The following is a 22977-nucleotide window of genomic DNA, read 5'->3' as shown; positions in this document are numbered from 1 at the left end:
ATGTTACCTGTCAGCTGTCTCTTTCACCAGATTCTCCTGGCTATCATCATCTTTCTGTTGCTTCATCTGCTGGTAGTTGTCCTTCATGTAGGCCTCCCAGGAGAGCAATGAGGCCTCTTGTTCCTGGTCAAGCTCCCGCCCTGTCAGGAGATAGAAAGCATCATTCTTCAGTGCAATTTTCTAAAGTTCTTTTTTTTTTTTTTTATTACAATATGACCATAACGTTTGGATGTATTACTTATCTATGTGTTCTGTACAATCAAGAAGGAATAGAAATGTTCTAACATATTTTGAGAGGAAGTTGGATAATGTGAACATTGGGGGCTGAATGGGGCCTGCGGGCTTCTCTGCTGGACCGTGATGTCTGTATTTAAGATCGGTACAGCAGAAATGCAGGAAGGCCAGACAACAGACTACCTATGCTGACTGCAGAGCAGCCAGTAGTAGCCTAGTATACATGAGCGCTGCGAGCCTATGCACGCGAATCATCCCATTCTAAAATCATCAACACACACATGTTGCTACATTTATTTCCATTCAGGATTAAATTTAAACAAATGGGAACATTTTGAAAGATGGATCATTTGTAAATGGTATCTATTATTAACTTCCTTTGGCTTGGAAAAATTGTAGCAAGTTCATCTTTCTTCCTGCTGACACTCACTGAATTATAAACAGAGGTTGGAAGCAGGGTTGCTGTTAGAAACCACTGGGCCTCATACAGCCACACTGACAGGGCCACCCCCCTCCCCCAAATAAACACAGTTTACTATGTTTCAGTTATGAGTGAACATAGAGAGTGATTGATACCAATCACTCATTGTGTTCATTCAGAAAAGGAAGGGGCTGGTAAATATGATATATTTCCTTGACCCTTCCCCCACTCTCTATGGTGCACAGGGAGGGTGATCACTGCGGGGGGGGGGGGGGGCAATTACTGGAACCAATCCCCTGTATGGCTCTCTCTGCAGCAGCTGAAAGCCAGTAGGAAGGAGAGAGTATGCTAGCTTTCAGCTGCTGCAGAGATAGCCATACAGGGGATTGGTTCCAGTAATTGCACCCTTGCCATGTCAATCACGCTTCCTACCCACATCCGATTCACCCTGCTGCTTTGACCCCCCCCTCCCCCCTCACTGGCCTAGGCCCTGTACACGGCCTTGTTGAGAAGTGTTGGGATAGGACAACAGGCAGCCATGGTAACCAGAATAAGATAGTAAGCAAGTAAGCAAGATATAATCATGGTGCTGAGCAAGGACATGATTATGATGCTGGGATATGACAAGATGCGATCATTGTGCTCAGATATGGTAAGATACAGTCATGGTGCTCAGATAGGAGATGTGCTCATTATGGTTGGATAGGAAAATATATGGTTAAGCCCTTGTATACACGGTCGGACGTTCCGGCGGAAAATGTCCGATCGGACTGTGTTGTCGAATAATCCGACTGTGTGTGGGCTCCATCGGACTGTTTCCGTCGGAATATCCGAGCGACAAAGTTTTAGAGCTGGGTTATAAAACTTTCCGACAACATGATCCGATCGGACTTTGTCCGATTGTGTGTAGAGCATTCCGATCGGACAAAGTGCCACGCATGCTCAGATCAAATTTCTAGACCAAAGCTATTGGCTACTACCCTGAACGTAGTCCCGTCCTAACGAAATAACGTCATCACGTTACGTACGATCGGATTTTCCGACAACTTTGTCCGACCGTGTGTATGCAACACAAATTTCGGACAAAATCCGTCGGAACAAAATCTGACGGATTTTGTTGTTGGAATGTCTGACTGTGTGTACAAGGGCTACAAGTCCTGGGTAGACAAGAAGTGGTCATGATTTCCAGATAGGACAAGATACGGACATGTTGCTTTGATGGGCTAAACAAAATCATAGTGCTGGGAGGGGGCCTTTCAAAAGAAAAAAATGCAGTCATAGTGCTTGTATAAGACAAGACACATTCATGTTGCTTGGGTATGAAAGAAACCAGGGAACTACAATAGAACAAACTGCAGTCATAAAAACCCAGCACAACAACCTGAATAGAATATTTAAAAAAATATTTAATGTGCCCAGTCACGTTTACTTAAATGTTATCAAAATTGTACCTGAGAACCTTAAAATAATTAACTTACAGTTCCTCTTTTGTAATCTACAGACGTCTTTGAAGAGGGGAATGGTATTTCCCTCCTTGACAATGCAATCTTACTAAACATCTCTGGTTCGAGATAGCCAGCAATTTCACCTTTTTCTCTTACTATGAAATATTGGACACCTCAACTGTACATTTCCTATGCAATACCACAAAGGAGCAGTCCTCTCAAAAATGAGAGGTGAAACCTGGTAGGCACTGGGCAGAGTCAGCCCCCAACTAAAATTCCCAACCCTGTTTCTGCCCACTTGGGAATTTGTTTTTGTTTTTCATCCACCCTTGTGTGTTCCAGCACCCCTGTTAAATTCTCCACAATATAAAATAAAGATAAAATCCAGCAGGAATGGCAGGAGTCCATTTTTATAGACAAAGAAGGTGTACAGAGTGACCCAGGAACTCAAAGAGATCTCACCAACTGAGCCTCCGAGAGGTAAAAGACACCAAAAAAGACAACATCTACCAAATACTAGACATGTGCATTGGTTTTCATCTGAATGCATTTTCGTCTGAATTTCTGGTATTTTTGTTATCGTTTTAACAAACTAAAACGAACGCGCAGAATCCGAAAACCGAAAGATCCGACATAAACAAATGCTTTTTTTTCGTTTTTGTTGTGACAGCAGTTCGATATAGATAGGAAATTCGACATGATGCTGACAATAGCGATCTGTGTCCATCAAACCTGTGGTCGAATGTGCCTGACCTTAGCTCTATTAGTCCAAGATTATTCTACATAGAGAGAAAAGATTTGACATAGAGAGAAAATATTTGATATTATAGAGACAATAGCAGAAAAGGTTGAATGTGCCTAACCTAACTCTATTAGTCCAAGATTATTCTACATAGAGAGAAAAGATTTGACATAGAGAGAAAAGATTTGACATAGAGAGAAAAGATTCTACGTAGAGAGAAAAGATTCTACGTAGAGAGAAAAGATTCTACGTAGAGAGAAAAGATTCTACATAGAGAGAAAAGATTTGACATAGAGAGAAAAGATTCTACATAGAGAGAAAAGATTCTACATAGAGAGAAAAGATTCGACATTATAGAGACAATAGCAAAAAAGGTTGAATGTGCCTAACCTAACTCTATTAGTCCAAGATTATTCTACATAGAGAGAAAAGATTTGACATAGAGAGAAAAGATTTGACATAGAGAGAAAAGATTCTACATAGAGAGAAAAGATTCTACATAGAGAGAAAAGATTCTACGTACAGAGAAAAGATTCTACATAGAGAGAAAAGATTTGACATAGAGAGAAAAGATTCTACATAGAGAGAAAAGATTTGACATAGAGAGAAAAGATTTGACATAGAGAGAAAAGATTCTACATAGAGAGAAAAGATTTGACATAGAGAGAAAAGATTTGACATAGAGAGAAAAGATTCTACATAGAGAGAAAAGATTTGACATAGAGAGAAAAGATTCTACATAGAGAGAAAAGATTTGACATAGAGAGAAAAGATTCTACATAGAGAGAAAAGATTTGACATAGAGAGAAAAGATTTGACATAGAGAGAAAAGATTCGACATTATAGAGACAATAGCAGAAAAGGTTGAATGTGCCTAACCTAACTCTATTAGTCCAAGATTATTCTACATAGAGAGAAAATATTTGACATAGAGAGAAAAGATTTGACATAGAGAGAAAAGATTCTACATAGAGAGAAAAGATTCTACATAGAGAGAAAAGATTCTACGTAGAGAGAAAAGATTCTACATAGAGAGAAAAGATTTGACATAGAGAGAAAAGATTCGAGATAGAGAGAAAAGATTTGACATAGAGAGAAAAGATTCAACATTATAGAGACAATAGCAGAAAAGGTTGAATGTGCCTAACCTAACTCTATTAGTCCAAGATTATTCTACATAGAGAGAAAAGATTTGACATAGAGAGAAAAGATTCGACATAGAGAGAAAAGATTTGATATTATAGAGACAATTGCAGAAAAGGTTGAATGTGCCTAAACTAACTCTATTAGTTCAAGATTATTCTACATAGAGAGAAAAGATTTGACATAGAGAGAAAAGATTTGACATAGAGAGAAAAGATTCGAGATAGAGAGAAAAGATTTGACATAGAGAGAAAAGATTTGACATAGAGAGAAAAGATTCGAGATAGAGAGAAAAGATTTGACATAGAGAGAAAAGATTCAACATTATAGAGACAATAGCAGAAAAGGTTGAATGTGCCTAACCTAACTCTATTAGTTCAAGATTATTCTACATAGAGAGAAAAGATTTGACATAGAGAGAAAAGATTTGAGATAGAGAGAAAAGATTTGACATAGAGAGAAAAGATTCAACATTATAGAGACAATAGCAGAAAAGGTTGAATGTGCCTAACCTAACTCTATTAGTCCAAGATTTTTCTACATAGAGAGAAAACAGTCGACATAGAGAGAAAAGATTCTACGTAGAGAGAAAAGATTCTACATAGAGAGAAAAGATTTGACATAGAGAGAAAAGATTCGACATAGAGAGAAAAGATTTGACATAGAGAGAAAAGATTCGACATAGAGAGAAAAGATTTGACATAGAGAGAAAAGATTCGACATTATAGAGACAATAGCAGAAAAGGTTGAATGTGCCTAACCTAACTCTAATAGTCCAAGATTATTCGACATAGAGAGAAAAGATTCGACATGAAGATTTGATGAAGCAGTCGCCACGAGAGGACATTTATGATCAAATGCTCCACCCATAGGCTATAGAAGAATTCTAATGTTGGTTAGCTAGTAATAATAATTAATAAATATAATTATTACTAGTGTCATACAACATTAGAATCCTACTATAGCTTGTAGGCGGAAAATTCGACCAGAAATGCACGATTGCCGCGTCGTACAGTTTAGCTGCTCCGTCGAATCTTCTTAGAACATTTGACAGACACCATAAGCCTTCAATGACAAATTCGACCTTAATTATTTCGGATTCTCAGACGAATGCCTTTTTTAACTAAACAAAATAAATAAAAACAAATTTCGGGAGTAACTAAATAAATGTATTTTTCGGACGAAAATGAAATTACGAAACAAAATATTTCAGTGTGCACATGTCTACCAAACACTAGAATACTGATTTTGAGTCAACATACACTTTGACAGAAAGTAACTTGATAGAAGCTATATGCTGTTTTCATTTTCAATTTTTGGATGGATAGGAGGAAATTAGGGAAAGGAAGAGATAAAAAAAGACAGAAGTTAGCTGGGGGGAAATGCTGAAAGCTCCACTAGTCCAGAATAGCATTTATGCAGCATCATGCAATTTTAGCTTCCTATAGCAAGTTTAAAGTGGTTGTAAACCCTTACAACACACTTTGACCTACAGGTAAGCCTAGATTAAGGCTTACCTGTAGGTCCAAGAAATATCTCCTAAACCTACACGGTTTAGGAGATATTTGCCGAAAGACAGGCACCGCTGTCTACGGCGCATGCGCCATGGACAGCGGCGCGCAGGCGCACTGAGCGTGGCACCGTCAACAATGAAGATGCCGCGCGTGTCGGCTCACGTGCGCATGCGCGGGAGTGACGTCATTGCGGCTTCGCCGAATCCCAGCGGTGGAGCAGCGAGACCCCACCGAGAAGATGGATGCGCCGGACTACAGGGGACAGCGGTGACATCGCTGGCTCCTGTGTCAGGTAAGTGACACATAATGGACTACTATGCGATGCATAGTAGTCCATTATGCTTTGCCTTTGCAGGGAATGAAAGAGGAAGTAAACTCATCAGGGTTTACTTCCTCTTTAATGCGCCTGATTTATGCTGAAACATCTGGTCAATCCCAAACCAGATCCCACAAGGTAAGAGCCCAATGGCAGAGGCCTCCGTGTTTAGGCCATGGGCCGGTATCATCAGCAGCCTGCCTGGGGATGCGCTGGGTGCTCCCGGGGATTTACACTTACTCAGAACTTTGTGGCCATGGGCCGGAATTCTACAAATTGCGTGTTTCACAAGATCATGTAAGTGAGTGAATAGGATGAATGGAGGAGGAGCTGCGGGACGCTCATTATATTCTTTAATGAGACCAAAGCGGTGGAATTTCCAGACTTGATCCGTGTGACTTTCCACGTCTGCGAATGTGTAACTGTCGGACAGGAAAGAAAACGTGGTTACCCTCCACCGCTATCAGCATTATAACATGCACAAGGTTTATAACATTTTCACAGATTCAGCTCATTAAACAAGTTGTATTATTTAAAGTGGTATTAAAGGTTCCGCTTTAAAAAAAATAAAAAAATAAATAACAAACACGTTATACTTACCTGCTCTGTGCAGTGTATCCTGTGAAAGACAATCCATTTGCATCAATTGTGCATGCACCAGTTTGAGGCAAAAAACAAGCCGAGCGCAGAGCTGCTGTAGTCGAAAAGGTGATATCGCCCTTATGAGTGGGGGATTAAGCATAGTGAACCAGAAAACTGGATGTCTTTGATTGGATTCCTGTTTGGTGAAAAGGGAAAGAGGCAAGTTTCCCCATCGGTGTTACCACGGCGTGGAGCCATCCACCTGGTGCTTGATGCTGGTGCTGCTATACAGATCCTGGTTATATGATTGTTTTCTCTCTTCTTCTGGTAAGGAGATTGCATTTACACTGTGTTGTGGTGTGCTGCAATCTCACACTGTAGCAGGTGCTGGGCTCTCATCTCTTCCTTTCACTAAACTCTTATGGACTGCCTTTGATTTGTTTTCTAGCGCTGCATAAACACTTTTCATTTCTTGCACAGAGCAGCCTCGACTCTCTTCTAAGGTCCCCCCACTGGTGGCGCTCCTGGCTCCTCCCACATAAGACACCTAGATCCATGGCTCACTTCCCCCCTGCTCGCTCCTCATTGGCTTACTGGCTGTAATTGACAGCGGTGGGAGCCAATGAGGAGACGGTGTCCCGGGACAGCCGAGGCTCTCGTGCACATCGCTAGATTAAGAGGGAGCTCAGGTGAATATGGGGGGAGCAACACACAGAAGGGTTAAAAAATACCTTCAGCCTTTACAGCAGGGGTCTTCAAACTATGGCCCTCCAGTTGTTCAGGAACTACAATTCCCATCATGCCTAGAAATGTCTGTGAATGCCAGAGTTTTACAATGCCTCATGGGATGTGTAGTTTTGCAACAGCTGGAGGGCCGTAGTTTGAGGATCCCTGCTTTACAGCCACATTAAGGAAATTGCAACTTTGAGTTATAAAAAAAGATTACAGCTCAGTTTTTGAGCTTGCATTTATTTCTCTGGGGGTGTTTGAACTGTGCCCGGCCTTTGAGAGCAATCTACACATATGCCTGACCCAACAACAATGTGAACAATGTAATATTATAAGACACACAGATGGGAGACATTGAATAGAATTTAAATAAGCCACCCCTGCTCTGAGCCTTGCTTCCAACAACTTGTGCAGGCACAGCAACCCTCAACACATGAAAAGGGATCTTATATGCCAGGGATATGCAATTAGCGGACCTCCAGCTGTTGCAGAACTACAAGTCCCATGATGCATAGCAAGACTGACAGCCACAAGCATGACACCCAGAGGCAGAGCATGATGGGACTTGTAGTTTTGCAACAGCTGGAGGTCCGCTAATTGCATATCACCATATATGCTTTTAGTAAATTTATTTGGAAACCATAGGTGGTAACTTTTAAGCAGAATTTTAGGCCCACTATTTTTCCATCTGCTAATGGATGGTGCAATGGAAGTCAGTTTTAGATCATGGCCACTGCCAAGAATATGTGACCACAATGGTGTCACTAACCTCTTGCTGTCACCAATATGAGGTGATGGCACTCTCACCCTTATGTTGCACAGAGATGTTCCATGCCACAGGACCAAAATTTAAGTGCTAACAGTTCTGCGAGTGGTGGTTACAGGGCCAGGGTCAGTTAACTCACTGGGTTCACCGTATCTGCTGTGCTGTACCAATTCTGACATTAAAGCAGAACTATATTCACCTCAAATCCAGCGATGCACCATCCCCAGAACTTACCACCAACCACTGATGTCTTTGGGTGGCCAGTTTCTGAGTCTCAATCGCCAGCCGCTGCCATTGGTAGGGGCCAGGATGACGTCACTCCCACCCATACATGGGAGTTCTGTCAGATTTGGCATTGCCAAATTTGTGCAGTGAGCTCAACTTACAGTACAGGGGTGGACAGGCAGGTAAGTAGTTTTAATGCAGAATAGACAAAGCATGTCTCTTCTGCAATAAAAATCCTGCCTGTTTGCCCATATTCACGTTGGTGCCTAAAGTTCCACTTTAAGAAATTTCTGTAATACACACTGCCACATCAGACAGGGATATTCTTCTTCAAAGAGCAAGGATTCTAATGCCGCGTACACACAACGCAGACTATCCGGCGGACTTAGTTTGGCGGACTGTGCGCCGGACTTTCTGAATGAGCTACTTGCCCACACACGGCACTTTTTGAGCGCGGCTCCAGGTAGCCTGGACCAGCGAAGGAGGCGTCGCTGGCCCCGTCACCTGGTATGGACTTAAAGGGGAGCCCCTGCGCCGAAAAATCGGCGTGGGGGTCCCCCCTAGGTCCATATCAGACCCTTATCCGAGCACGCTACCTGGCCGGCCAGGAAAGGGGGGTGGGGATTTTTCGGCGTAGGGGTTCCCCTTTAAGTCCATACCAGGTGACGGGGCCAGCGACGCCTCCTTCGCTGGCCCCGGCTACCTGGAGACGCGCTAAAAATGAGCGGACTTTTCTCCGCGCGGGAAAAGTTCGCTCATTTCAAAAGTACGGTGGGTTAGTACACAAACGGCCGTACTGTCCGCCAAAATGTGAGTCCGGCGGACATATTGGAGTTCAAAAATACTTTCTTAGTCCGCCGGACTTTTGGGTAAAAAAAGTCAGCCGGAGCCTACAAACGGGCGGATTGTCCGGCAGACTTGAGTTTGCCGGACTTTTCCACCGCATTGTTTGATCGTGTGTACGAGGCATTAGTTATTATTTTGAGAAGTCTTTCTCAACCTTTTTAACTTAAAGGAGCACTTGAAATAATTTCTAGATCATAGGGAACCCCTGCTAGAATTAATTCCTCATGGGCCAGTGCGAAGAATGCCTCTTATGCCGCGTACACACGACCGGACTTTGAGGGACTAGGTCCGACGGTCTTTCCAACAGACTTTCGGCGGAGTTCTGATGGACTTCCCAAATGAACGGACTTGGCCACACACAATCACACCAAAGTCCGACGGATTCGAAAGTGATGACGTACGACCGGACTAGAATAAGGAAGTTCATAGCCAGCAGCCAATAGCTGCCCTAGCATCATTTTTTGTCCGGCGGACTAGCATACACACGAACGGATTTCTCGGTCAGGCGGAGTTCCAGTGGAAAAAATTTAAAACATGTTCTATTGTTCGATGGAGCCCACACATGATCGAATTGTCCGATGGACTCGTTCCGTCGGACCTTTGCTGTCAAAAAGTCCGGTCGTGTGTACGTGTGTATGGTCAGTGGAAAAAATCCCTCCTTTACAGTGGTGGTAAAAACGTCACGCTTACAACAAGCTAAAAAGATCTACCAAGTAGTGCTGGAGAATCAGAACCAGAACCAGAATCAGGCACCACCAGCTGGGATGTCAATCAGTTACAATCTAAGGAACCCCTAACAACCTCTGGAAGAACCCTGGTTGTGAATGGCTGATTTAGAGCATTTAGAGATAAGATTTGAAGCCTAGCTCTGGGTAATTATTTTTTTTTCTTTACCATGCAGTGGGGCTGTGCCCACACTGCATGGGTTGACTGCCCATTTTGTCCAGGGGTGACCAGAAACCTTTTACTCACCAGAGGTTTACTCCAGAGGAAAATGGCGCCCCCCCCCCCCCCCCCACGACCTGGCGGTGGACTGTTCCTAACATCCTCACATCCAGAGCAGGTCTATGTGCTCGATAACATCAGGAACAGTCCACTGCATAAGACGGCTAGACTGCATGGCGGAAGGAGCCACAGGAACTGGTCTTGTATGGGGAGGATTGGAGGGTTAGGTAAGTATATCTCACTTCTTCAATCCCCTAGGCAAAAATTAGTAGTTAACAATTGTGGCGTGGACACAGCCCCAATACAAGGGAAAACTTTTTTATTTATTTTTTCGCACAGGTTTAATGATTTTGAAATATAATTTTAATGAAAAAAAGGAAAAATGGCGCAGAAAATTATTTACAGAAAATATATTACATGATTCAGTTTTAATAATGCAACAGCAAAATAAATGAGAATAAATAAAATACTTAGGAAAGGATTTGCTTGGTATGTGTAGCTGCTGCATAGTCTGACCTAGGGTGTCAATGTAGCACAGCCTAGGGCAGTGGTGGCGAACTTTGGCACCCCAGATGTTTTAGAACTACATTTCCCATGATGCGCAACCACTCTGCAGTGTAGTTGAGCATCATGGGAAATGTAGTTCCAAAAAAATCTGGGGTGCCAAGGTTCGCCATCACTGACCTAGGGTGTCAATGTTACATAGTTACATAGTTGGTGAGGTTGAAAAAAGACACAAGTCCATCAAGTCCAACCTGTTTGTGTGCTTTTATGTCAGTATTACATTGTATATTCCTGTATGTTGTGGTTGTTCCAGTGCCTATCTAATAGTTTTTTGAAATTATCTATGCTCCCTGCTGAGACCACTGTCTGTGGAAGAGAATTCCACATCCTTACCGCTTTTACAGTAAAGAACCCTCTACGCAGTTTAAGGTTAAATCACTTCTCTTCTAATTTTAGTGAATGGCCACGTGTCTTTTTAAATTCCCTTTCGCAAAAAAAGTTTTATCCCTATTGTGGGGTCACCAGTACGATATTTGTACATTGAAATCATATCCCCTCTCAAGCGTCTCATCTCAGGAGAGAATAAGTTCAGTGTTTGCAGTCTTTCCCCGTCGCTGAGATGCTCCAGACCCTTTATTAGCTTTGTTGCCCTTCCCTGTACTCGTTCCATTTCCAGTACATCCTTCCTGAGGACTGGTGCTCAGAACTGGACAGCGTAATCCAGATGCGGCTGGACCAGAGTCTTGTAGAGTGGGAGAATTATCATTTTATCTCTGGAGTTGATCCCCTTTTTAATGCCAATATTCTGTTGGTTTTGCTTGCAGCAGCTTGGCATTGCATGCCATTGCTGAGCCTATCATCTACTAGGACCCCCAGGTCCTTTTCTATCCTAGATTCCCCCAGGAGGTTCACCCTCTAGTGAGTAGATTACATTCATATTTTTGCCACCCATATGTATTATTTTATATTTTTCTACATTGAACCTCATTTGCCATGTAGTTGCCCACTCTAATTTGTTCAGATCTTCTTGCAAGGTTTCCACATCCTGCTGAGAAAGGATTGCCCTGCTTAGCTTAGTATCATTCAGAAATACGGAGATTGAGCTGTTTACCCCATCCTTCAGGTCGTTTATGAATAAATTTAAAAAGATTGGTCCCAGGACAGAACCCTGGGGGACCCCACTTTTCACACTGGACCATTCCGAGTACTCCTCATTTATACTACTTTCTGAACTCGCCCCTGAAGCCAGTTTTCAATCCATGTACTCACCCTATGGTCCATGCCAAGAGACCTTACTTTGTACAGTAAACGCTTATGGGGAACTGTATCAAATGCCTTTGCAAAATCCAGATACACCACGTCTACGGGCCTTCCTTTATACATAGTTACATAGTTAGACAGGTTGAAAAAAAGACACAAGTCCATCCAGTTAATCTAGATGGCAGCTCACCTCCTCATGGAAGGTTAATAGATTGGTTTTGCAAGAAAGATTCTTCAAGAATCCATGCTGATGATATCGTTGTCATTACTAAAATCTTGTATATAGTCCCTTATCATCCTCTCCAAGAGCTTGCATACTATTGATGTTAGGCTAACTGATCTGTAATTCCCAGGGATGTATTTTGGTCCACTTTTAAATATCTATTTCTCTACCCCTCAGCTCACTCCCTCTGTCTCCTCACGTATCACTAATTTACTATCAGATATATCAGTCTGGATGTCACATCACTTCCTCAAAATCAATCTATCCAAAACCGAACTTCTAATTTTTCCTCCCCCATATGCCCCTTCCCCTGATCTCACTGTCAAAATTGATGGCACAACCATAAGCCCATCCCCTCACGCCAAGGTTCTAGGAGTAGTCCTGGACTCTGAACTCTCCTTCAAGCAACACATCCAATCACTGTCCAAATCCTGCCGCCTCAACCTCCGCAACATCTCCAAAATACGCCCCTTTCTAACCAATGACACAACAAAGCTCTTAATTCACTCGCTGGTCATCTCCCGCCTCGACTACTGTAACTCCCTTCTCATTGGCTTACCTCTACATAGTCTATCACCTCTTCAATCCATCATGAATGCCGCTGCCAGACTCATCCACCTTATCAATCGCTCTGTGTCTGCTACTCCTCTCTGTCAATCCCTCCACTGACTTCCCCTCGACCAAAGAATTAAATTTAAAATACTAGCAACTACGTACAAAGCCATCCACAACTCTGCCCCCAGCTACATCACTAGCTTAGTCTCTAAATACCAACCTACTCGTTCTCTTCGTTCCTCTCAAGACCTCCTGCTCTCTAGCTCCCTCATCACCTCCTCCCATACTCGCCTCCAGGACTTTTCCAAAGCCTCTCCAATCCTATGGAATGCCCTACCCCAATCTGTCCGCCTATCTCCTACTTTATTAGCTTTTAGACGATCCCTGAAAACACTTCTCTTCAGAGAAGCCTACCCCACCCACACCTAACTGTATTTTCATTTTCTCCATCAGCTCATCCCCCCTACAGTTATTACCTTTTGTTTCAACTTGACCCTCCCTTCTAGATTGTAAGCTCTAACGAGCAGGGCCCTCTGATCCCTCCTGTATTGATTTGTATTGTAAGTGTACTGTCTGCCCTCATATTGTAAAGCGCTGCGCAAACTGTTGGCGCTATATAAATCCTGAATAATAATAATAATAATAAAAATATTGGTGCTACATTGGCTTTTCTGCAATCTTCTGGTACCATTCCAGTCAGCAGACTGTTAGTAAAAATTAGCAACAATGGTGTGGCAATTACTTGACTGAGTTCCTTAAGGACCCTCGGGTGCAAGCCATCTGGTTGCAGTGACTTATTAATGTTAAAGCAGCGTTCCACCCAATTCTGAGAGGTGGTCTTAAACGAAAGTCCACCTCTCCACCCCTCGTTTTTGGATATTTAAAAAATAATTTTACTTTCTAACTTACCTTTTTTGGAAGTACTAAGAGTACTTAGAGATCCTGAGGAAGTCACATCCTCTTCTGCGGCGAGCCCCCATTGTCTTCTGGGACATGTGTGTGTCACAGAAGACAAGCTGGCCATTCACAAAGCGACACGGGACTCACGCATGCACAATCGGAAACCGGAAGTGAAGCCGCAAAACTCCATTGCTGGTTTCCCTTATTGGAATGGCGGTGCTTGCATCCGATCCGATGGACGGATTGGCCCTGGGGGGGGGCCCACATCGCGGGCTCCCTGGACAGGTAAGTGTCCTTATTAAAAGCCAGCAGCTACAGTGTTTGCAGTTACGGGGAACCCTGTGGGCCAATTCCTGAGTTTGCGCAATATATGTAAAAAAAGATTAGGGTTTTGAGAGAGAGCTTGCCCATATGAGGGATTGTTTTTCACAAAGGGGGTACCCTAAATCCACCATTGGGAGTGCTATTAATATAGATATAAATACTGGAAGAGGCAGATTACTCAGCAAGAGGGTATAAGATAGATCGGAGAGAGGACCACCTGTGTTTTCCACAGTGTTTAGCTTGGAATTTAAGAATTTTGGAATTTAAGAAAAAATATATATAATTGAACTCCCTGCGCTCCTGAGTGTTAATACATATACCTGTATACGTTGTGGGGATGCTAAAGGGGTCTCCCGATGTGCGCCCACTTTGGGCAATTTGTTTTTCCCAAGCTATTTTTCATTTTCTAAGACACAAAAGGAAATATGGCTTAATTTTGAGGGTGTGATGCAGGTGAGTGTCCTTGCTGTCCCCGACTACGGGGTGGGGGGGGGGGGGGATGTGTTTCTACAGTTAGTAGAAAAAGCTATAAAGTTAGAAACTTCTTGTGTTGTGATACTAAACACCTGATATACCTGATCACCTGTAAAATCTGTTGAATACAATATGTGGGCAGGACAACTAGAAGGGCGCAGGATTGTCTCCATGACATCAGCAATTGCTGTAAGTGAATAAGAACTCTTCTTACCTGAACATTGCAATAAGTAGATTGAGCAGAAGGATGTTGGCCAGAAGGAGATATAGGCACATGAGAATTATGGTTAACCACTCCGGGAACAAAGCGTTGGTTCCATCATTGACAACACATTTTGGCAAGCCCGGGTCGGTGCCATTTTGTGAACATTTTGTTATGTCAAAATTTAAACCTGAAAAACACAAATGTTATGTACTCCCAATCATAATAACCTTCAACCATTCTGCCATCAACTCACCACAAGAAGCACCAGCCAACTTACTATCTATTTCTGATGGGATTTGACCAAAGAGGGTGAGGTAGGGTCCATAGATCACGTTGCGGAAAATCCAATTCAACCTTTCTTCGTTGGTAGTGAGAATCGCCTGCTTTGCCACTCCGTACGACACAATCCAAACAGCCAGGAGGAAGAGGAAGAAGAAGATGTCTTTGACCTGGATGAAGCCAAAGATTAAAGATCTTAATGGAAGAAACGAAAAAACTCTGGATAGCCCCACTCCGGATTAGGTAAAATAGATTGTGCCTTTATTAATTCCACTAAAAAACCTCTACATCATACGGGTCTATGCTATGCTAAGCTATGAGTAAGCGCTAATTTCAGCGTGAAACGCGTCAGAGTTTCCTGTTCTACATTCCCTTTGCTTTTGTGACTCGTATGATGTGAAGGTTTTTTAGTGGAATTAATAAAGGCACAATCTATTTTACCTGATCTGGAGTGCGGCTATCCAGAGTTTTTTAGTTTCTTCCATTTGGCTAGTGCAATCAGCCTGCACCTGGGACCCCTATCTGTTTGGAGTGGCCAGTTTCCTGGTGGAGCGGTGGATCCTTCTTTCTATTAAAGATCTTAAATTGTTAACATCTGTTTCTTCTGATTGAGTAATCTTTTGTATTATATTGATACTGATAGCTAAATACACTATATGGCCAAAAGTTTCTGGACACCTGACCATCACACCTAGTTTATGTCCATAAATATGTTGCCACCCGTTCAAATGATTGAGTTCAGGTATTGTCAGTGAAGGGTTCTGTTAAGGCTACAGCACACAAAGTGTCAATGTTAGTCAATGTTATATTTTCAATGTTGTGGCAACGGTTTGGAGAAGTCCTCTTTCTGCTCCAACATGGCTGATTATGGTGTGGTGCAACTGGTGTGGCCTGCCTCAACCCTATTGAACACCTTTGGGAGAAACTAGAACACCGATTGTAAGCCAGGTCTTCTAACCCAACATCCATTCTCACAGACACACTTCAAAATCTTTTAGAAATCTTTCCCAGAATAGTGGAGGCTATTATAATTGCAAAGAGGAATAGGGATTAACATAATTTGATGCTCATGATTTTGTAACAGGATGCCCAACAAGCTCATATAGGTGTGGAATATGCTATTTTACAATGATAAATACGGTGCCTTGAAAAAGTATTCCTGCCCTTTAAATTTTCCAAATTTTTTTCATGTTACAACCAAAAATGTAAATGTATTTATGTGATAGACAAACACAAAGTGGCACATAATTGTGAAGTGGAAGGAAAATGATAAATGTTTTTCAACATTTTCTACAAATAAATATTTGAAATGTGTGGCATGCATTTGTATTCAACCCTATTTACTAAAATACCAATTGCCTTCAGAAGTCACTTAAAGAGGAAGTAAACCCTCTCTTCAGAAAAAACGAAAACGAAAAAAAAAACAAAAAACTGCAGGACACAAAGGTAGCTAGTATGCATAGCATACTAGCTCATTATGAATTACTTACCTGAGTTTGAAGCCCCAGAAGTGACCCTCATTCACCTCCTCTGACGCCGCCATGATACCCAGAGTAACTTCCGGGTATCGCTGCTCCGGCGCTGTGACTAGCCGGAGCAGTGATGACATCAGTCCACAATTATATGCCATTGGTTGGTTGTAACATGGTTGTGCCATTATTGGTTGTAACATGTGGAAAATGTTATTTATACATTTTCAAGGCACTGTAATATATCTAAGACATAGTATTCAAACTATATAACATAAAGACCTCATGAAAGAGATCTGAGACTTTATGCAATGTCTTAAATTATTGCAAGTTGTCTCAGCTGAAGACAAGCAAATCCTGGAATACAGTTCAAGTAACGCTGTGCTTTTCAATGCAGTTATCAAACAAGAGAAATATGCATTTCTGCCACTATGGCTCCAGTTTAGTTTACTTGTGGGCTCCTTGTGTATCTTGTACCTCCTACAGTTGGGATACAGTAGATATTTGTCAATTAAGGCCAGAGAGGACAGACACTAAGAGGGTACATGTGTCTGACAAATTAGTTTATCTTTATAACCTTTAACCACTTCAGCCCAGAAGAATTGGCCCCTCAATGACCAGAGCACTTTTTATTATTTGGCACTGCGCTGCTTTAACTGGTCATGAAATGCTGTACCCAAACAAAATTTGTGTCCTCCCCCCCCCCCCCCCCCCAAATAGAGCTTTCTTTTGATGGTATGTGATTTCCTCTGCAATTTGTTTTTTTTGCAATATAAACTGAAAAAGACCGAAAATTGTGGAAAAAATTATATTTTCTACTTTTTGTTATAAAAAAATCCAACGAACTCAATTTTAGTCATACATTTAGGCCAAAATATATTTAACCACATGTCTTTGGTAACAAAAAAAAAATGTCAATAAGCGTATATGTATTGGTTTGTGCATAGGTTATAGCGTCTACAAACTAGGGTACATTTTCTGGAATTTACACAGCTTTTAATTTATGACTGCATCTCATTTTTTGAGGTGCTAAAATGGCAGGGCAGTACAACCCCCCCCCCCCCCCCCCCCAATTGGAAAGTAGACACCCCAAGAAAATTGCTGAGAGGCACGTTGTTGAGCCCATTGAGCATTTTATTTTTTTTGTCAGTTTGAAAAAATGATACAAAGTTGCCACTAAATGATATATTACTCGCACATGCCATGGATATATGTAGAATTATAACCCAAAATACATTCTGCTGCTTCTCCTGAGTACGGGGATACCTCATGTGTGAGACTTTTTGGGATCCTAGCCGTGTACGGACCCCAAACCAATCACCACCTTCAGGATTTCTAAGGGCGTAAAATTTTAATTTCACTCCTCACTACCTATCATAGTTTTGAAGGCCATAAAATGCCCAAATGACCCCAATTTGGAAAGTAGACATCCCAAGCTATTTTCTGAGAGGCATGTTGAGTCCATGGAATATTTTATATTTTGGCACAAGTTGCGGGACAAATACAGCCTTTTTTTTTTTTTTTGCACAAAGTTGTCACTAAATTATATATATTGCTCAAACATGGCATGGGCCTATGTGGAATTACACCCCAAAATACATTTTGCTGCTTCTCCTGAGTACCGGGATACCTCATTTGTTGGACTTTTTGGGAGCCTAGCCGTGTACAGGACCTCGAAATCCAATCACAGCCTTCAGGCTTTCTAAGGCCGTAAAATGGTGATTTCACTTCCTCACTACCTATCACAGTTTCCGAGGCCATGAAATGTCAAGATAGCACAACCCCCCCCCCCCCTCAAATTACCCCATTTTGGAAAGTAGACACTTCAAGCTATTAGCTGAGAGGCAGGTTGAGTCCATGGAATATTGTATATTTTGCCACAAGTTTCAGGAAAATGTATTAATTAATTAATGGAATTAAACTCTTAAATACATTCTGCTGCTTCTCCTGAGTACGGGGATGCCACATGTGTGGAACGTTTTGGCAGTCAAACCACGTACAGGACCCCGAAAACCAATCACCGCCTTCAGGCTTTCTAAGGGCGTAAATTTTTGATTTCACTCCACACTGCCTATCACAGTTTCGAAGGACATGAAATTCCAAGACAGCACATAACCTCCCCAAATGACCCCATATTGGAAAGTAGACACCCCAAGATATTTGCCGAGAGGCATATTAGGTATTTTTCAGATTTTGCTTTTTGTCACAAAGTTTTGAAAATTAAAAAAAGAAAAGAATATATATATTTTTATTTTCTTCCTTAATTTTCAAAAACAAATGTGAGCTGCAAAATACTCACCATGCCTCTTAGCAAATACATTGGGGTGTCTACTTTCTAAAATGGGGTCATTTGGGGTGGTTTTGTGCTATCTGGACATTTCAGGGCCTCCGTAAGCCCTTGTACAGACGGTCGGAGATTCCGACGACCAAATCCGTCGGAGTTATTCCAACGGATTAATTCCGGACCAGGTCCGGAAGTGATGTTGCATACACACGGTCGGACCAAGTTGTCGGAAAATTCGATTATACATAATGTGATAACGTTATTTCGTTACGACGGGACTACGTTCAGGCTAGTAGCCAATAGCTTTGGTCGAGCAATTTGATCTGAGCATGCGTGGCACCTTGTCCGTCGGAGTAGGCTACACATGATCGGAGTATGTCCGATCGGAGCATTTTGTCGGAAAATATTTCCGGCAAGTTGGAAAAGTTGGTCCGACGGATATTCCGACGGAAACAGTCCGATGCAGACCACACACAGTTGGAATATCCGACAAAACGCTCCGATAGGAAACATTCCGACGGAATCTCCGACCGCGTGTACAAGGGCTAACTGTGATAAGCAGTGAGAAGTGAAATCACAATGTTATGCCGTGCTTGGTTTTCGGGGTCCTGTACACGGCTAGGCTCTGAAAAAGTCTCCCACATGTGGTATCCCCGTACTCAGGAGAGGCAGCAGAATGCATTTTGGGGTGTAATTTCACATAGGCCAATGGCATGTTTGAGAAATATATCATTTAGCGACAACTTTGTGAAAAAAAAAAAAAAGAAGTGTAATTTCCCAGATCTTGTGGAAAAATATAAAATATTCCATGGACTCCACATGCCTCTTAAGCAAATAGCTTTAAATGTCTACTTTCCAAAACGAGGTCATTTTTTTTTTGGGGGGGGGGGGTTGACATTTCATGGCCCCCAAAACTGTGATAGGTAGCGAGGAAGTAAAATCACCATTTTACGGCCTTATGCCCTGTACACACGACCGGTTTTCCCGTCGGAATAAACTCTGAAGGTTTTTCCGACGGAGCTCTGATGGAATTCCACTGAAACTGTCTTGCACACGATCACACCATAGTCCGATCGTCAAGAACGTGGTGATGTTCGCCACGTACGACGGGACTAGAAAAAAAGGAAGTTCAATAGCCAGTAGCTAATAGCTTCCGTCTCGTACTTGCTTCAGAGCATACGTAGTTTTTTTGGTCAGAATTTTCAACGCAAAAAGTCAGATGGGGCATACACGCGATCGGAATATACGATGAAAAGCTCCCATCGGACTTTATCTGTTGGACATTCCGCTCGTGTGTACACGGCATTAGAAATCCTGAAGGCGGTGATTGGTTTTCGGGGTCCCGTACGCGGCTAGGCTCTCAAAAAGTCTCACACATGTGGTATCCCCGTACTCAGGAGAAGCAACAGAATGTATTTTGTGGTGTCATTTCACATAGGCCTATGGCAAGTTTGAGCAATATATCCTTTAGTGACAATTTGTGCAAAATAAATAAAAAGTTTGTAATTTTTCCAAAACCTGTGGCAAAATATAAAATATTCCATGGACTCAAAATGCCTATCAGCAAATAGTTTGGGGTGTCTACTTTCCAAAAAGGGGTCATTTGGGGGGGGGGGGGGGGGTGTTGAACTGTCCTGGCATTTTATACACAACATTAGAAGCTTATGTCACACACTCTTCTAACCACAAAGTCCTTTCTGGCACTTTTTGTTTCCAACAAAAAAAAGATATATATTTTTTCATGTAAAATTACTTTGAACCCCCAAACATTATATATATTTTTTTAAAGCAAAGGCCCTACGGTCTTACCATTCTGCGGAGGATGATAATCTTAGGACCAAGAACTTTGCTGACCGAAAAGATGTGCATGAGGCGGATGCAGAATATCATGAAGTCTATAGACAGGAACACCCGACCCAGATAGACAGTGTCCATCCGAACCAATCTGGACACAGAAAGAAAGCGGTTAGAAGTATGAAATGCAATGCAAGTCTTATCTCACATAATTTAATGCCGTGTGCACAAGATCGGAATTTTGGCCAGCAGAAGACAGATGAGAGCTTTTCATCGGAAAATGTGACCGTGTGTAGGCTCCATCGGAATTTAGCTGGCCGAATTCCCGCCAGCAAAAATTTGAGAGCATGTTCTCAATTTTTTTCCGACGGAAAAACTTTCTAGCAAAAATTCCGATCGTGTGTATGCAATTCTGACACGCAAAAACTCACGCATGCTCAGATTCAACTACGAGACGGAAGCTATTGGCTACTGGGTATTGAATTTCCCTTTTCTAGTCCCGTCGTACGTGTTGTACGTCACCGCGTTCTTGACGGTCGGAATTTGGTGTGACCGTGTGTATGCAAGACAGCTTGAGCGAAATCCCATCGGAATTCCGTCGGGAAAACCATCAGAGCTTTTTCCGACCAAAATTCTGATCGCGTGTATGCGGCATTAGACTGTGTTACCAGGGTTTCATTTATAAGAGAGAACAAAATCAAAATGTGTCCACCTTGCCTATAGCAAGCAATTCATGTTTTATTTAAGAACACAAGAGGGCACCAAACTAAGTGTAGTAATGCAAAAGCTTTAATTATAAAAATGACAAAGTGGCAACTCACATAAAAGAGGTGATAAACATTGCCTCTCATCAAAACGTTTGAAACAGACAGCTTAGCGGTCTGAAGTTATCCCCAACTCCAGGCTATTTAGCTGTATCATCACCACAAGCTGGGGAAGAAACCAGGAAGCAAATAGAACCAGGAAGCAGGGCTCACTGTGGAACGCAATGCCAGACTAGAAGTGATGTCATACACTAGTGGACCACACAGAGGGCATGACTACGGGGGTTATTTACGAAAGGCAAATCCACTTTGCACTACAAGTGCACTTAGAAGTGCAGTCACTCTAAATCCTTGGGGGACATGCAAGGACAATAAAAAACAGCATTTTAGCTTGCACATGATTGGATGATAAAATCAGCAGAGTTTCCCCTCATTTCAGATCTACCCCTCAGATTTACAGCGATTGCACTTCCAAGTGCACTTGCAGTGCAAAGTGGATTTGCCTTTCGTAAATAACCCCCAATGTGTTTTTAGAGCTGCCCAGCTTTTTTCGGATCAGTCATCGTCGCGTCGACGACTCATTATGCTTATTATGAGGGGCTCCCACCATCCCTGTGCTATGCTGACTTCCTCCTGGGGCTGTACCCAAATTCCTGTGCTGTGCTGACATACTGAGCACAGCAGGGGTACAGCCCCAGGAGGAAGTCAGAACAGCACAGGGATGGTGGGAGCCCCTTATCTAACGAAAATTTGTATTTCGGATAGGAAATTCTTCAACAGAATTTCGGATAAAAAACAAACTTCCATCAGCATCGACTGTCATATTGAGGTATATTTTTGCCTTTAAATTCATCATAAAGAACATTCGTGCAAGTTAACGAACCTAACGACAATTCGTATTTCGTACGAATTGAAATTGAATTTCGGACACGAAATACAAAGTACGAATTAATTCTAATACGAACCGGAATTGAACGGAACAAAACAAATTTATTGACGGCACCCATATCTACTGCCCACTAAGTTATCTCGGGGACGGCTGGCCTGAGGCATCGTTACTGAAGAGGTAGGCCCAAAAGTCTTGGGGCCTACCGATCCAGGGGGCGGTCCTGTGCTGTCTTGCCTGCGGGAAGAAGCCAAGCGACTGGAGGATCCAGGAGAGGACTTTTCAGAGAGAGGACCGAGCAACAAGGCCAGTGCCTCTAGAAGAGCCTGGGGACTCAGTTGGAGGATGCATCCCGGGTCACCTACCACACAGTACCGTCGGTTCAGGAAAAAGGAACTGGTACTATGTGAATAAGCCTTGACAATGCAAAAAGTTGCTAATTACCCAATCCTGTGGCAGAGGATTGTGTAACAGTTCTATTGAATCTTAAAGTCTCTGGCTGAGACTATGACTGAGCATCGCATCAGCTTCTAGGTCAGTGAGAGAGGCCTATCCGGTGGTTGCTAGATCCAGTTGTGGAGCTCTTATCCTCTGGATTAAAGAAAGTATCCCTGACTTGCAAGTAAAAAGGTACCTGAATTCCCCTAAATCCTCCATCCCACTATTGGAATGTCGTTTCCTAAATAAAGCATTGGAAAAAGAGACTATGTGTTGGTGAGTCGAAATCTATGAAAAGGAATATTTAATGGGACCTATGACAGACATGGTGGAACAGTGAAGGAACGGTAGAGCCCAATCAAATACCTCCTTTGGGGGTAAGTGCTACATAGAAGTTCATTTTTTGAAAGTCGCAGTCAGGACTATTGCTAGATGCCTCACCTGCATATGAGCCCAACAGCGAATAACCCCAAAGCCAGCGAATCCACCTGGTTCCAAAACTCCGTAATGTATTGGACAGAACTCTTCACAATGCCACGATGCTCCGGGTCATAAAACAGCTGTAAGGCAGAGGACAGGGCAGTCAAAGAATTAGAACATGTACTAAGATCTATACAGATCAGAAGGCCGGCAGGAACATGACATAGAGACAATTGACAAGAAGATAAAAATGCAACCAAGTTACTCTCAAACCAAGGTTTTACTGTACT

The 22977-nt window shown here is 42.5% G+C and overlaps 1 protein-coding gene across 2 annotated transcripts in view; it reads right to left on the bottom strand.

Annotated features, from left to right (window-relative positions):
* LOC143927234 (transient receptor potential cation channel subfamily M member 2-like) overlaps window positions 1–22977 on the bottom strand; it is a 219172-nt gene that overhangs the window by 51075 nt on the left and 145120 nt on the right. For both annotated transcript variants that reach the window (XM_077451231.1, XM_077451230.1), the window contains exons 19-24: window positions 22709–22827; window positions 20195–20330; window positions 14631–14802; window positions 14363–14540; window positions 6056–6237; window positions 8–140 (exon numbers count right to left, since the gene is read on the bottom strand). In XM_077451231.1, coding sequence (XP_077307357.1) covers window positions 8–140; window positions 6056–6237; window positions 14363–14540; window positions 14631–14802; window positions 20195–20330; window positions 22709–22827 — 920 coding nt within the window. The remainder of the gene's footprint in view (window positions 1–7; window positions 141–6055; window positions 6238–14362; window positions 14541–14630; window positions 14803–20194; window positions 20331–22708; window positions 22828–22977) is intronic.

Source organism: Lithobates pipiens, unplaced genomic scaffold, assembly GCF_037356315.1.
Source record: "Lithobates pipiens isolate NorthernLeopardFrog02 unplaced genomic scaffold, aLitPip1_a1.2 Scaffold_23, whole genome shotgun sequence".
NCBI lineage: Eukaryota > Metazoa > Chordata > Amphibia > Anura > Ranidae > Lithobates > Lithobates pipiens.
Note: the sequence above shows the minus strand (reverse complement) of the source record. Positions and strands in the feature narration are given on the sequence as shown.